The sequence below is a fragment of the Mycteria americana genome, chromosome 5 (assembly GCF_035582795.1).
Source record: "Mycteria americana isolate JAX WOST 10 ecotype Jacksonville Zoo and Gardens chromosome 5, USCA_MyAme_1.0, whole genome shotgun sequence".
NCBI classification, from domain to species: Eukaryota; Metazoa; Chordata; class Aves; order Ciconiiformes; family Ciconiidae; genus Mycteria; species Mycteria americana.
Window position 1 is genome coordinate 46235295 of NC_134369.1, and position 15896 is coordinate 46251190.

Below are 15896 nucleotides of genomic sequence, written 5' to 3' on the forward strand. Positions count from 1 at the left end.
TCCCTGGAGGTATTTAAAAGACGTTTGGATGAGGTGCTTAGGGACATGGTGTAGTGGTGGTCTTGGTAGTGTTAGGTTCATGGTTGGACTCGATGATCTTAAAGGTCGTTTCCAACCTATATGATTCTGTGATTCTGTGATTCTGTTTCCTACAGTTGTGATGCCATTATTGCGAAAACATATATTTACTATTACTTACATTCTTACACCACAGAAAGCGGTAATTCTTATAAAAATTTTTTTATTCCAAATGGTATGATAGCAGAATTAGGTCCCATATATGAGAATGCAGACAACATATGTAAGCTACACTTTAGCATTAAAACATTTTTGTGTGTATGTATGTCCTGTATTTTGTTTTTAAAAGTTATGTTCTTGAGACGAAATCCTAACTCCACTGAAGTATAAGGGAGTTTTGCCATTGACTTCAAAGGAGGTAGCAGTTTCCCATCAATAGTTTATGTTTCTGTTATAAAGTCTTTAGAATAAGACTGAGGTCTATATTTTTGTTATACTTGCACTGTGCCTTGCAGAATAGCACTTTGATACCTGGTTGAGGTCTCTAGTCACTATCACATGAATAAATAAAAATTGATAATGTTTAACTTTTTTTTGTTATTTTGCAAGAATGAAGAAGGACAAGCTGCATACAGACTCTTCCATGGTGACTGTCGTTATTCCTGTTAACAAATGTTATGACATTGTAGGGAAGTATTTTGAAGACATTTGATATAAAAATTAGCGTAACTATCATTTTGATAAGTTCTGTTGTCAAAGTTTTCAAGGGACAAGCCTGTTCTGAAAAACTGTTGGTTGAACCGGCCCCTTTAATTTTGGGCTCCTTCTATGGGAGGAAATGGATGGGACTGTTCAGTATACACATATTAAATTAGAAGATGAAGTTCTGTATCCATACGTACCACTCCTGGCGGTAATGATGCATATCCTAGTAGCTTCTTGTATTGTTCGAAGGTGAAAAACTGTAAATAAAAGTTAGACTGAAGTTGCATTGGAAAAAATTATGAGCTACTTATGCAAATGAGTAAAACCAAACTACAGTGGAGCTTCACTATCTCATATCCTGAGTAGCCGTGTGCAATTCTGCAAAATAAACATAAGCCACTTTTGTTTCACACTCTCTGTAGCAGTGTTAGATGTGCAATAGTAGACAATTAGGCTTCAGAACTGATTTTATTAGTGTATCATGCATTATAGCAGCACAAGTGCAATTAAAGTAATGTTTTATGTAAGAGTTCACTTACAACACATAGTTCGTGTTTTTAATTTACACACTTTTCCTCTAGCATCTAACTTTCATATAATGGTATAAATGTAGTAGCAGATACTATCATTTCTCCCAAGAAATCACCTTCACATCTTTAATATAATATACTGTGATCACTTTCACATTTCTCAGATATTAGTCTACTTCTCATCAGAGAGATGTAATTGCAGATTTTGAAGATAGAAAGTCTGTAAATTTTTATAATCTTTTACTGTCAACAGACACATTTCTTTTAGTTTTTGCTCTTTACAAATAAATCTTTCACCCAATTGTCTTCTTTCAATCAGTGGTGCTCAGAAATTCTGAGCATCTGTGATTCCTTAGAGGATGAGTTTTGAAAGCTCTGCTCTTTTGTGTTTGAACTTCAAGAAAGAAACGAGAAGCTCAGTTTCACCTGCACCAACATGGAGAAAGGCAACCATCTGTAAATGGTTCATTTTGCACCCTAACACTTCTAGCCACCCAAATCCATTAATTTTCAGAATACTTTTTGTGAAATCTTCTAAAAATCAAAGTGGAATAGATTAACAGGTTTGTTCTTCCAAGACCAGTGTTGAGAATAACCCCGACTGCACTGAAGTCAGTAAGAAGCTTCCCATTGACATATGCAGACACTTTCACTGCCTGTTTCCTTGTCTGTGGACACAAAGTCTAAGATGCATCAGTCAAGGTATACTCTAAAGAAAGGGTATTTGTGACATTTTACAAATTATTGGTAAAATGCCCTCTGAAATACAGCACACAATCCTGGCCACCCTTGTTCAAAAAATATAGACTCAGACTACAGCGTATTCAAAACAGGGTTACCAGGACCATAAGGAGATCTTAAAGATTTTTTTAAGAATGAAGACTGAAGGAGAATAAATGCTTGCCTTGGTTAGTCTAGCTAAAAAGAGGCTGCAAGAGAATGAAAAACAAGGAAAGGAAAGATATGTAACATAAAGTAATTGGGTATAAAAGTAAAAACTACTCATAAATAGAATGTGGCTTGAAATCTGATGAAGCTTTCTCACAACCAAAGGAGCGGGGTCCTGAAACAGTCTTCCAATAAGAATAATGGGGGAAAAATCTTAGTCACTTGTAAGGGAGAGTTTGATAAGTTTATGAAGGAGATTAGAGAAGAGCAGGGGACTAGATGTGCTGACCTAAGAGATCCTTTCTAGTCCAGTGCTTCCATGTACAGCAAATATCCCCCAAACCCATGTTATTTCAAATTCATATTCTGCAAATATGTTGCTGAAGCCACTGAAAAAGCACGTCAGGTTGATGCCGCATAAGACAGTTCTGAGGGCAGTGAAAACCATCTTCTAGCATGAGGAATGAGGATAGCAGAAAATCTTGCAGGTTATAAAGAGCAGATCTCTGAATTCCAGGTAAAACCAAAGATATTGGAGGTGTTATTCCATGCAATTTTCACACATGGAACAACACAAGGCCCCTAACTACAGCTCACTATTTGTGAGTCCTGTAATAAGTCCAAGAAGTATTCACGCCTTTGTGTGCAAAAGGAAAGTGGCTTTTACACGGCACGTCCAGTATTATGGGACTGAACAACAAAAACCTGTCACAGCTTCACCAAGACTGCATCAGCGCAGGTGGATATCTGCTAGAGCAAGAGCTGTCACATCCCTGTATAGCAAAAGTAAATAACTAGAACCTCTGACTTTCCTGGCTATTTTGCAAAGTTGACCTGTAGCACCTGATTAGTTTAGAGCAAGCTGATTCAAATGAAGGTGGGATCCTCGGAAAGTCTGTGCATTTCGCTCCCACATGTGAGGCCGTGGTCCCTCACATAGCACCTGCCCATGCGTGTGACAATCAAACTGTTTGACCACGAGAGGAAGGCAATGGGAAATGAGGTCAATGGAGATGTGGGAATTGTAAGAAACATAAGGGAATAGAGTTTTTCAGACAAAATAGAAAGACTGGGTGACCTGTGCTGGGCTCTCAGCCAAAGAAGACAAGCTCAGTCCCTCAGGACTCAGTTACCACAGACCTATCAGAACAAACCAGCTTTTCCATAAACCACGTGAACAGGAACAGGAGTAATAAGCACCACATTGTCATTTTAACTTGTTTAGAACCCTGTCCTATGGCAAAGTCAGTAATATTTTTCAATCAAGACCTGCTTCAAATGAAAAGTCACTAGAATTACACCAAAACCATCAGAGAACCGGGTGTTAATGCGTTAATAACGCCACCACATTTAAAGCAGGAGGGAAGATGTATACATAATGCAAAATTAGGATGCTAAATTCTGAAAACTGAAGGACTGATACTCTGGCCAGTGGATAGATACTTTTTTTTACCCTCAGCAGGGATTATTATCTCATTTTGCAGAAAAGGTCCTAGAATCGGGCCCTGATTTTAACTGTGCGCCAAATAGTGTACAGATTGAACACCAATCTTGCAAACATCCTGCAAATATGTTTAAAATTGTTGTACTGGCCTTGCCAATAATCAGAAAAGATAGAAGTGTTACTTAGACTGTAGGTCTATCTTTTTGGATAACTTAAGATATTTTATAGGTAAAAGGAAGTCTCTGAGAAAGTGTCAGTTGTGGGTGGGTGAGTTACTTCACTGAGCTAAATCAATTTCTTATTGTGATCAAGTTTGCTTTATTCTCTCTCCAGCATCTTTCTACTCATTGTTACCCTCCTAACCTTTAATGGAATTTCTGGTATTCCTTAATGTTTTCCATAATGTTACAGATCTGTAAAATAGTTGTAATAAAGGCAGAAATACATTACCTAGCAATTTTTTGGTCTTAAAAATGTTACCTTAAAAATCAATAGCTTCCTAGAGTCATAAATAAAATAAATACTTAATAGTAACCGTTTTATATAATTTTTTAAAGAAAACAAATCAATAGCAATAAAACTCAGTATAAATGTTGCTGGGTATACTAGAGTGGCTAGTATACATACAATTTTGCCAAAAAGTATCTAGCTATATCATATGGGTTTATATCATGCAGGTCCACCCAAAAGGTTTTTAAAAACCACAGGGTAATTTGTCTTTTTCTCTACAGTTGTATTAAGTTAATAGCTTTGTGCAAAAAAAAATCTCAGAATAAATGTATTTAAAACATGCTTTTGTGTATATAATAACCCTTATTGTCCATCTGGCAAAGATACACTTTAATTCAAGTTACACAGAAAATAGCCAAAGTACTTACCAGATGTCTCAATAACTCTAAGGTAAAAATATATGCTTGAAACAAGATGTCTGGGAACACATGGACAATATAAATTTGCCCCCAAAGTTCATCTGTTAACCATTGTATTAGCATCATCACTTCTTTCCTCCAAGTTCAATCTAACATAAAGTTATAAACTTTGACTTTTCGTCTTCCAGAAATACCAGCTTTCTTTTTAGAAGGGAAATAGAGAGAGAGAAAAAAAGAAATAGCAAGACAGACATGAGAACGTAGTTGACTAAAAGTGAAGCTGTATCTTCAACACTTAGCTGAATAACTGGTGCTAAATAACTTAATTTTAGTAGCTTTATTTTTATTTGCAAATATCCACACCGGATAAATACAATATTCCAGTAGCACAAGTACATTTCCTCTTAGTACAAAATCTCCCTTGTCCATTCTCTATACACTTTTATGAGATATAAAAGACACTATAACTAGAAGTTTTCAAAAAAGTTCATTACAAACACAAACCACGGCTGCTGGAACCTAGAAATTGCCTCTCTACGTTTTGGGCTTTCTCAAGTCTCAAACACATAGGCATGGACATAGTCTTCCTCTAAATCTCACTAGTTACTTTGGCAGTGGAGAAGGGACATCTTGGGGCCTGTTAAAATGAGGAAAACTATTAGAAGAATAAAAGGTGGAGAGTGAGCCAAAGGAAGTAGTGACTTTTCCGTTGGGGTCATATCCAAATAAGGTTAGTGGAAATTTGAGACAAGCTGGATTCTCTTCAGGTCAAAGCATGGGTACAAACCCCACTTTGGATGTTAGAAATTCTGCTGGCATGTAACATCTCACATTGAATTGCTTCTGTATCCAGGTTCTTACAAGGACATTACTGTCCTGCCCTATTCTGTCACTGAATTCTTCTAATGTAGAATATAGCTGATGTCTCAAGGTAACTTAAAGTACTCCTGGTGTCCTAGGAACAGCATAAAATTTAAAGGGATAGTGTAAAGAATTAAAGAATTAAATGATTTAATTAAAAAACATGTTTAGCATTTAAATCTGATTGTCATGGTTGCAGAAAAACTACTGAGCCCTCACGTAAATGCCCAAGCATTAGGTAGAAAGCATCCCACTAAGGGAGCACCATTTAAGGAGCTGTGAGCTTATGATGTAAAACAAGAGGCTGAGAGAACTGTCTGTTTAGCCTGGAGATGAGGAGGCTAAAGGGATCTAATTCCTGTCTTCCACCACCTAAAGGTTGTACAGAAGACAAAGTCAGACTTTCTCAGAGGTCCACAACAGAACCATGAAAGGCAACAGGCAGAAGTTGCGACAGAGGAATTTGGATTGGATATAAGGCAAAATTCTTCACAGTGAAAGCAATTAAGCACTGGAGCAGGAGCACAGAGAGGCTGCAGTCTCCATCCTTGAAGATTTTCAGAACTCGACTAGACAACCCATCCGAGCAACCTGATCTAACCATGAAATCAGCCCTGCTTTGAGCAGGAGGCTCACCAGAAGATCTCCAGAGATCCCCCCCAACTTAAATCTTTCTATGATTCTACAATTATATTGAATGTCATGGGTTTTAAGCCAATTTAATCAATTTGAGTAAGAGAAAGTGACTCAAGATTTTTGAATGACTCAGGTTGGTAGGAGAGAAATCAAACCTCGGTTTGTATTTTAGCTAAGTATGTGCTGGAATCTAAAAAGCATGATCAGATTGACTTTGACCTGTTTGAAATGAAATGAAATGGAGAGACAGAGGAAACATCACAGTCCGAAGAAAATGAGTTATTAGGAATCTTCTAAATATCATCCATCTATTCTTCACTGCCACTTTGCTATTAAAGAGAACTTTAGTTTTCTTAGTTGTGTTAAATAATTTTGAGATAGGTGACATATGTCATTTGCATCTAAAATGCCAATGCAAACAAGAAGATGACATTACCAGAACTCCTTTAGGATTCTGTTACAAGGTCACATCCTGTCACTTTATACAAATATTATTCCTCTGTAAAGGAATTGGAATGTGAATGATTAATTGCAGACTAAGGACCAGAATCATATGCAGCCTTTTTAGAAAGAAATAAAAAAAGAAAGAAAAGAATATTAAGACATTCTGTATAATAACTGCTTTTAGACACATTTGGTGCAACTGTGGGAAACTTCAAAGTTCTGAAGTAAAAGACAAAGAAGCTCATAACACAATGGATGCTTTAATAGATTTAGGACTTTAAGATGAGATGCTTAATTACTAGGTTTTAATTAAAAAGGTTGCATGACAACTGAAAAAAATTGAGGTATTGATGTATTTGGTTAGGAATATTACTAAAATAATGCTCTACAAATCAACATAAAGGATAATAAAAGAAAATCAGATCAACGTTTGATAGCAAATACACTTTGATAGGCTAGCATCTATTTCAACTGTAAGAGAGCTGGAGTAAAATGTTCTTTGCATGATGAAGAGTCATACTCATTACTATGTTCAATCTGTAAAAAAGTGAGAGTATGGAGTAGAGTGCTCTTTGGAGTACAAGAAAACTCTGGGCAGCACCTCAAACCTACAGATATACTACTTCAAGTTACTGAGTAAGAGTGGCTTCTTTAATGGCTTCTTGTGTTAATTTATTAAGCTATTCTTAGTTGTTTTGCAAGTTGCTAGGCATTTTCAGTGAAACAAAATGTCTAAACCAGGGGTAATTATAAGGCTAAAATATCACTTAAAGTATTTTATTAATTTTGATTATATAAACTAATTGTAATTTGTTTTTCAGTAACATTACAGGTCAAAAATAGCCTAGCATTTAAGAACCTTATCCTACACTTCTTAATCAAGCACAGTTTTTATTGTGCTATCAACAGAAAAGTTTCCTCCTAGTAAAAATCAGAGGATTAATATGCCAAATAAGTTTAAGATTCTAATGTCAATCAGTGGGGGAGAAATAAAATGTTTTACAGATGCCACTATCCCTACTCATATTTTTAAATGAGGAAGTATGGGGTTTTTACCTTCACTGCCCTTTTGGGTGTTTCAGCCAAGATGGGAGGAAATATTCCTTTGTAGAAGCCAAGCAATCTATTAAAGAAAAAAAGAAATTATTTTTGTACGGATAAACAACGTATCATTACCATACTGCCAATTCTATTTTCACTTTTGAGCAAAGCAACTAACCTTTCAGCATTTCCAAGCATACAGACAAATAATGATACTCTTTGCTTACTTGCTAAGTAACTAATATGCTACCCATTCTATTATGTACTGGTGAGATGGTATCAAAAAATCAGCAATGAATAAGTAAAAATTAAATCCATTTTTTCTGAGTAGACAAGAAATTGTATTTAAAGGAAGAGGAACAGTTTTCACAAAAAAAGGAAGTATTATTTAGTTGTTTTAGTTTTCTTGACATAGCAATAATAATATTAAAAACTGAAGTCACAAAATACAGATTTAGAAAAAACTGTGACTTCAGCAAGTTGCATACAAAAAACCTGCATGCTCATCTTCAGATGCTAGGTTAAGGCATCTTTTCAAGTTTAGTTTTAAATATGCCTCAAAATAGATGAAGTAATTTTTTTTGACAACTTAGTTTTAACACAAGTTAGCTATTCACAGAGCCATAACAGAATATATGTTTTTCATCTTGGAAAAAACATTTGGGCAATATCTTGCTACTGTACTCATTCAGGTCTTTGCCCCTCTCTTGCCTGGCTCCATAAACAGCTAAGGAGTTATTTTTGGAGCTGGCCTGGAGCCAAAGATCCACTTGTTGCAATGCTTTGCTTTGCATCATCTAAATTTTATATATATATATATAGAGAGAGAGATAGATATATAGCCTGCTACAAGCACACATGACATTTGCAGGCAGCCTGAGCTCTGCTTACAAGGCCAATGTAGATGCGTAATGCTGGGTCTTGGGAATGCTTTAAATGACAGGTAGTTCTCAAAATCCCCAGGTGACGTAAAACTAGACATAGTTCTTGTCTGCTAGGTCTCCACATTAACCTAGATAGTGCATGGGGAGGGTTCAGAAAGGCATCTAATGCATCAGCAAGAAGCTACCTTGCCAGCCAACAAGGGTATATCTTACAACTTATCCATCTTCAGCGTTTATCACTTCTTTCAGGACTGTAAGAGAATTCTGTCTACAGAAGAAATCACTTTTTAAAGCAAAGCATTTGCGTCTTTTTAAAATGTTGAAAGGTGATGATGTTGAAAGGTGGTGATTCACCTTTCTAAAACAGCCTATTACTTGGAATATTTTTGCGGGGTGTGGAAGAGTCATCACATCAACAGATTCTCCTATAGTTATCGTGTGCACAGCAAAGGAAAACAATTAAATTAATATTCCCCACGTGAATGTAAAATACCACAAATGCTATACCATTTTTTCTACCCTTCTTCTAATGCTTCTCTGGAGTTCTCTTCTTAAGCTGCTCCAATATAAATAAAATAATTTAGGCTTTGTAAGATGCTCCAGAGTGGGAATATTGCTTATTCGTCCTCTGAAGTAAGCAAGTTATGAATTCCAGTCCATGATAAAAGGAAACTTTGAGCATTTTACACAATGATGGTTTGATGACAAAAAAATGAAAGTCCTTGGGTAGGAGATTTCAGGAATTCAGTTGAGTTGTTAGATGTTTGAATTTCCCCAAAGTCTCACTTTCCAAACTTAAATATATATACATACATACATATACCTATATCTATCCACATAGATATGGATATAACTATAGATATCTATAGCTATGGGTATAACAATATAGATATACTGGATCCAGTCTTAGTCTTTAACGGTTCATACATATTCAGAGTATATTCTTGCTGATTCAGCAAGCTATTGAAATGTTGAATAACTTTAAGCATGTGACTCATAGTTTAATGTGAGTTCAAACTGAAACTGAGGTCCAAGTAGGATCAGCTACAAGAACACAGATCCCTATAAACACTTTCTTCCTTTCAGCTCAATCTAAAACACTGTAAGCATATCTACAACAGGCATCCCATTTGGAATTTCTAGTACTCCAGCATGATTGGAATTGGAAAATGAAAAGTACTCCACTGCTCTACTCACAGGTGTAGCTCTGACTACAAAAAAGTGAGACCCAAACTTGGTCCAGATTTTCTCGTCAGTAAGAGATGCATAAGCAGAGAAATACGCAGTGTAAAGCAACAATTCAGTTCTAAAAACACATAGCAGCATTACTTAGCCTTACACAGCAGTACACGTTGCTTTTCCACATTGCCTTCTTGTATACTCAAACATATGCAGCTGTTGAATATATAAACCTTGTAACATTCCCATGGTCTCTGAGAATCTCAGGGAAAACTTTTCAGAGAGGGAAAGGATATACCAGGAATTTGAGCAACAGATCTGCCATCTCAGCAATCTTGTGAGGCAGGTAATCACTTCAAAAGAGTAATCCACCATTCTATCACAGCTCGGTGTTGAAATGCCAGCAATTCAGATGATCTGCAGACCAGGCAGTGGACTGTTTGAAAATTCTAGAGAAATGGGAACTGAAAATATGAAAAGCAATTATCCATTGCTCCTGAATCACAGAAGGCTTGAGGATGGAAGGGAACTCTGGAGATCATCTGGTCCAAACCCCTGCTCAAGCAGGGCCACTTAGAGCTGGTTGCCCAGGACCACGTCCAGACAGCTTTTGAATATCCCCAAGGATGGAGACTCCACAACCTCCCTGGGCAACCTGTGCCAGTGCTCGGTCACCCTCACAGTAAAAAAGTGTTTCCTGATGTTCAGATGGACCCCTTTGTGTTTCAGTTTGTGTCCATTGCCTCTGGTCCTGTCACTGGGTGCCACTGAAAAGAGCCTGGCTCCATCCTCTTTGCACCCTTCCTTTAGGTATTTGTGCACATTGATGAGGTCCCCCCTGAGCCTTCTCTCCTCCAGGTAGAACAGTCCCAGCTCTTTCAGCCTTTCCTCATATGAAAGAAGCTCCAGTCCCTTAATCATCTTAACAGCCCTTTGCTGGACTCCTGGCAGTATGTCCATGTCTCTCTTGTACTGGGGAGCCCAGAACTGGACCCAGCACCCTAGGTGTGGCCTCACCAGTGCTGAGTAGAGGGAGGATCCCCTTCCTCGACCTGCTGGCAACACTCCTCCTAATGCAGCCGAGGATATCAGTAGCCCTTTTGGTTGCAGGGTACACTGCTGGCTCATGTTCAACTTGGTGTCCACAAGGACCCCCAGGTCCTTTTCTGCAAATCTGCTTTCCAGCTGGTTGGCCCCCAGTATAATACTGGTGCATGGGGTTGTTCCTCCCCAGGTGCAGGACTTCACACTTCCCCTTGTTGAACTTCATGAGGTTCCTGTCAGACCATTTCTCCAGCGTGTCAAAGTCCATCTGAATGGCAGTACAACCATCTGGTATATCAGCCACTCCTCCCAGTTTTTTATCATCAGCTAACTTGCTGAGGGTACACTCTGCCCCATCATTCAGGTCATTAATGAAGATGTTGGACAGAGTTGGATCCAGTATCGACTGCTGGGGCACACCACTAATTACTGGCCTCCAGCTAGATTTTGTACCACTGACTACCACCCTCTGGGCCTGGCCATTCAGCCAGTTTTCAATCCACCTCACTGTCTGCTCATCCAGTCCACACTTCAATAGCTTCTCTATGAGGATCTTATGAGAGACAGCATTGAAAGCCTTACTGAAGTCTAGGTAGGCAATGCCCACTGCTCTCTCCTCATATACCAAGCCAGTCATTTAATCATAGAAGGTTATCAGGTTGGTCAAGGATGACTCCCCCTTTCTGAATCCATGCTGACTGCTCCCAGTCGTTGCCTTGTGCTTCATGTGCCTGGAAATGGTTTCCAGGATTAGTTGCTTCATCAGTTTCCCAGGGATCAAGGTGAGGCTGACCAGTCTGTAGTTCGCTGGATCCTTCTCCTTGCCCTTTTTGAAGATAGGAGTGACATTTGCTTTCTTCCAGTCCCCAGGCACCTCTCCCAGTTGCCATGATCATTAAAAGATAATTGAGAGTGACCTTGCAACGATATCAGCTAGCTGCCTCAGCACTTGTGGGTGCATCCCACAGGGCTCATGGACTTATGTATGTCAAGTTTGCTTAAGTCTTCTCTAAGCTGATCCTCTTCCACCAGGGGTAAGTCTTCCTTCTGCCAGACCCTCCTCCTCTCTCCAGAGCTTTGGATTTCTGAAGGCTGGTCTTGCTACTAAAAACTGAAGTGAAGAAGGCATTCAGTATTTCAGCCTTTTCCATGTCCTGTGTCACCAGGGCCTTTGCCCCATTCAGCAGCAGTCCCACATTTTCCCTAGTCTTCCTTTCACCACTTAGATACTTACAGAAGCCCTTCTTGTTGCCCTCGACATCCCTCACCAAGTTCAACTCCAGGTGGGCTTTGGCTTTCCTAACAATGTCTCTGTATGGTCAGACTGTCTCTATACTCCTCCCATGTTACCTGTCCCTGCTTCCACCTTCTGTATACTCCCTTTTTATGTTTGAGTTTTGTCAGAAGCTCCTTGCTCAACCACACAGGCCTCTTGGCATTTTTGCCTGACTTCCTGTGTGTTGGGATGGACTTCTCTTGAGTGGAGGTGATCCTTGAATACTATCCAGCTTTCCTGGACCCCTCTTCCCTCCAGAGCCTTATACCATGGGAATTTTTTAAGCAGATCCCTGAAGAGGCCACAGTCTGTTCTCCTGAAGTCCAGGGCTGTGATCTTGCTTTTTGCCCTGCTCCCTCCTCTCAGGATCCTGAACTCCACCATCTCACAGCCAAAACAACCAAGGCTCCCTTGGACCTTCACATCCTCAATGAGGCCTTCCTCATTTGTGAGTATGAGGTCCAGCAGAGCACCTTTCCTCATTGGCTCCTCTTTCACTTGTGTCAAGAAGTTATCATTAATGCTCTCCAGTAACCTCCTGGATTGCTTATGCCCCGCTATAGTGTCCCTCCAGGAGGTATCAAGGTGGTTGAAGTTCCCATGAGGATGAGGGTCTGCAAATGTGAGGCTGCTTCTAACTGTCTGTAGAGGGCCTCATCCGCTTGTTCTTCCTGGTCAGGCAGCCCATAGTGCACACTCACTACAAAGTCACCAGTATTGGTCTGCTCTTTAATCCTTTCCCATAAGCTCTCATCATTCACCCTCAGGCAGAGCTCCATGCACTCCAGCTGCTCTCTCCCATAAAGGGCAACTCCCCCTCCTCGTCTTCCCGGCCAGTCCTTCCTAAAGAGTCTGTATCCCTCCATTGCAGCACTCCAGTCATGCCAGCCGTCCACCGCATCTCTGGGATCCCAACAAGATCCTACCCCTGCAGCTGCACACAGATCTCTAAGTCCTCATGTTTACGCCCCATGCTGTGTGCCTTACTGTGCAGGCACTTCTGAGAGACTTCCTTGCTTACAAGCAAATGCTTGAGGTGATGCCGCTTAAACCCTGTTTTGTTCATTTTGTGTTCCTTGTTGTTCACATCACCCCAGGCGCTTTGCTTGTCAGCCTGTCCATTGCTCCCTCAGAGCTGCGGTAACTCTCTCCCTCCTTTGTGGTTCCTGGTGTAAAGCCTTCTTTACCAGGTCAGCCACCCTGCAGCAAAGATACCTGTGCAAAGGTATCACTGTGCATGTCATGCCAAGCTGATTTGCTTATTGCAGCTGTAAGGTCAACACTGAAGATTTTCTGCTGGAGGAATCATACTGTCAAACAGAAGAATCCGCAAAGCTCAGCAACTATATTCATGGCTCTACAAATCCCTAAAATTTTAAGGGATCTGTAACTGGGTTACACTGCTTTATTCCTCCTTTCCTCTGTGGAGGCAAATCTCATCATGAAAAACAGGCAGGAAGGAGTTAAGGTCTATTCCTATGGAACACATTAAGTTTAGAAATCTAAAAACACATGAAAACTTTGAGGATATACATCCATATATGCAATATGTAATTCAGTAAACATGGTAAGAACTAGCTCGGTATTTAATTATGAACTGTGGTTTAGTTTTTTTTTTCTTCCTCATTTGAAATAGAGACAGAAAAAAGGTTAGTAAGCACAGTCAGTGAGATAAAAGGAATAAAGGAAAGGAGGAAGTAGAAGACAATCCCATCTCACCATTGCCTATTGCCAACTGACCAATTTTTTGCATAGAGTGTAGTCTCTTTTAGAACCTTCTGTGCCTGAGGTGGAGGACAAGCAGCTGCCCCCAACTTTTCCAAACAATGCTTTACAAATCATGCCCATTAAAGATAAGATTATTTGAAATCTTTGCAGAATGAGCTATTTACTTAATTTAAAAAAAATAGCATGTAGCATAGATAGTAACAAAAACGTGAATGGCTTTGTCAGTCAGGAAGTACATAGACACACAACGATCTTATAGTTCCCTTTTCCTTGATCAATAACACTGAGTTAGCCTACTTGCACACGGTGTGTAAAATTTTTCAAAGTCAACTAATGAATAGTGATGACATTTCACATTTGAAAGATATTATCACCTGGATTCAGGCCTTTCTTCAGAAAACTGGTGTTCAGAAAAATTATGGAACAGCAGCAGCAATCACTGCAGCGTGTGACAGAAGAGAGAGGATGTGACATCATATCCCTAGCTAGAGACACTGGAAAGAACAAGTAAATCTCTAACAGAAACACAGCTACATCTTATTTTGTTTCAGCATTAAGGGTCTAAATGAACATCACCATTCAATTGTATTCTGGGCAACAGCCCAAACTCATCTTTGCAGCAGTTGATTTTGAAACATTACAGTCAATCATATCTTCTCAATTTGTTCTTTCAGGCTTTCGCTATCCTTCTGGTTTCCATTTCTTGTTTGGAAGCCTTGAGTCATTCACCCTGGCAAGACGACCAACCTAAATCAGTTATTTTCTCCAAATTATACTGAAATTGGGATCTTGCTTAGTTTGTTGTTTTCTTCCTCTGTCTTTCACATAATTTTCCCTTTAAGGGTCTAATAAAGCTGATTGAAGGCATGAACGCAATATTCCCTTTCTTCTATTGCTGTCAAATCCAAGTCTCTTACCCACATTGTTTTATAATTGAAACAAAAAACCTCTTAGGTTCAATTCTGCTTTCATTACCTCTGCATTATCCCAAGTATAAATAAAAGACCTGGGTTTCATTTTCATGACCATGTCAGTTACATTAAATGAATGCGCGACTTTCTGATTTTACAAAATTTTTTATTTCAACAAAAGGAAGGAATTTTGAAGACATGCTTGGTAGAAGGGTGGGTGTTCAAAAAGAGAAAGAAAGTATGTCTAAATGTAATAAAATTTACTTAGAGTTTCATTTATACCAGGAAAAAGGTATCTTTTTATTTCATGGTATGTAGCATGTTGTGAATTTATTACTAACAGAAAGTAAAACAATTGAAAACAGGGCAACATTACTTTAATATAACTATTAGTGTGAAATAATCTTTATGTTGACCTAGCTGGAGTATTAAAAGATTTTAAATTCCCAGAGGTTTCAGGAAAACTAGCGAGTGCTTAGTGAAGGCAGGTACAAATTAGTACCTACCGCTGAGAAAAAGGGACTTACAATTTAGCCATTTATTTTGAGAGCAGCAAGCCACTAGCCAGTGAACTACTACCACACATGTAGCTCGTCCTCAATCACAGTGTCCACAACCATCTGCCCAGCTGAAGAGGTATGCTATAGGGAAGGCTGGGTGTTGTTCAGGGGCAACAGGCACAGAGTTGAAAAGATATTAAAGGCTGGACACATTCATAGCAAAGCAGGCTTGGACACTCTGTTGCTCTCCAAAAAGCTTTTATTCTTGTGAAGTATGTTATGTATATTATCCTACTGCAAATGTTAAACATATGTCCCTACAGGAACCTCATATAAAGCTATCAGTGACACACTTAGCCAAGCTAGCTTCTGAATTTCTATTATGCAAATATATTTCTTTATCTATTCTGTGTCTACTATACAGATCCCTGCCATTTTAGACACCAGCACTAAATACGAGGTACTTATTCTCATAGCATATTTCACTTTTTTCACAGAGTGTGCATTCATGTAAATCACCATCAGTTGCAACACATGGGAATTAAGGAAAAACAGAATTTTTTTTCACAGCAAGTAAATGTATTACAGAATTATATGTTAACATGTTCTGTAATAACACTGATGTTACACGATATGCTAAAAGAAGACCAAGTGTCCAGCTACGAGAACAGTAGAAGCAGACCAACTCATGAAAGAAACCCCTCAAATAAGTTAAGGCAACACAGAGTATGAAAAGTGACTGGTTAAAAAGGAAGGGACTGTCAGTGAAAGGTACTCTTAAGATACTTCATAAAAATACTAAACAGTGGAGGATCTGGCTCAGAAACAATCAGACTGGCCAAGAAATGGATTAATAATCAACATCAATCTACCTCACTTATTCAAAATGACAGTCATCACCACATTTACTGCATGTGTGTCAGATTATGAAGTTGTTA

General features: G+C 38.9%; 1 protein-coding gene across 3 annotated transcripts in view; it reads right to left on the reverse strand.

The window, feature by feature from the left end:
• SLC25A21 (solute carrier family 25 member 21) overlaps positions 1-15896 on the reverse strand; it is a 272008-nt gene that overhangs the window by 22447 nt on the left and 233665 nt on the right. For all 3 annotated transcript variants that reach the window (XM_075503179.1, XM_075503180.1, XM_075503178.1), the window contains 2 exons: positions 7452-7518; positions 921-980 (listed from right to left, as the gene is read on the reverse strand). In XM_075503179.1, coding sequence (XP_075359294.1) covers positions 921-980; positions 7452-7518 — 127 coding nt within the window. The remainder of the gene's footprint in view (positions 1-920; positions 981-7451; positions 7519-15896) is intronic.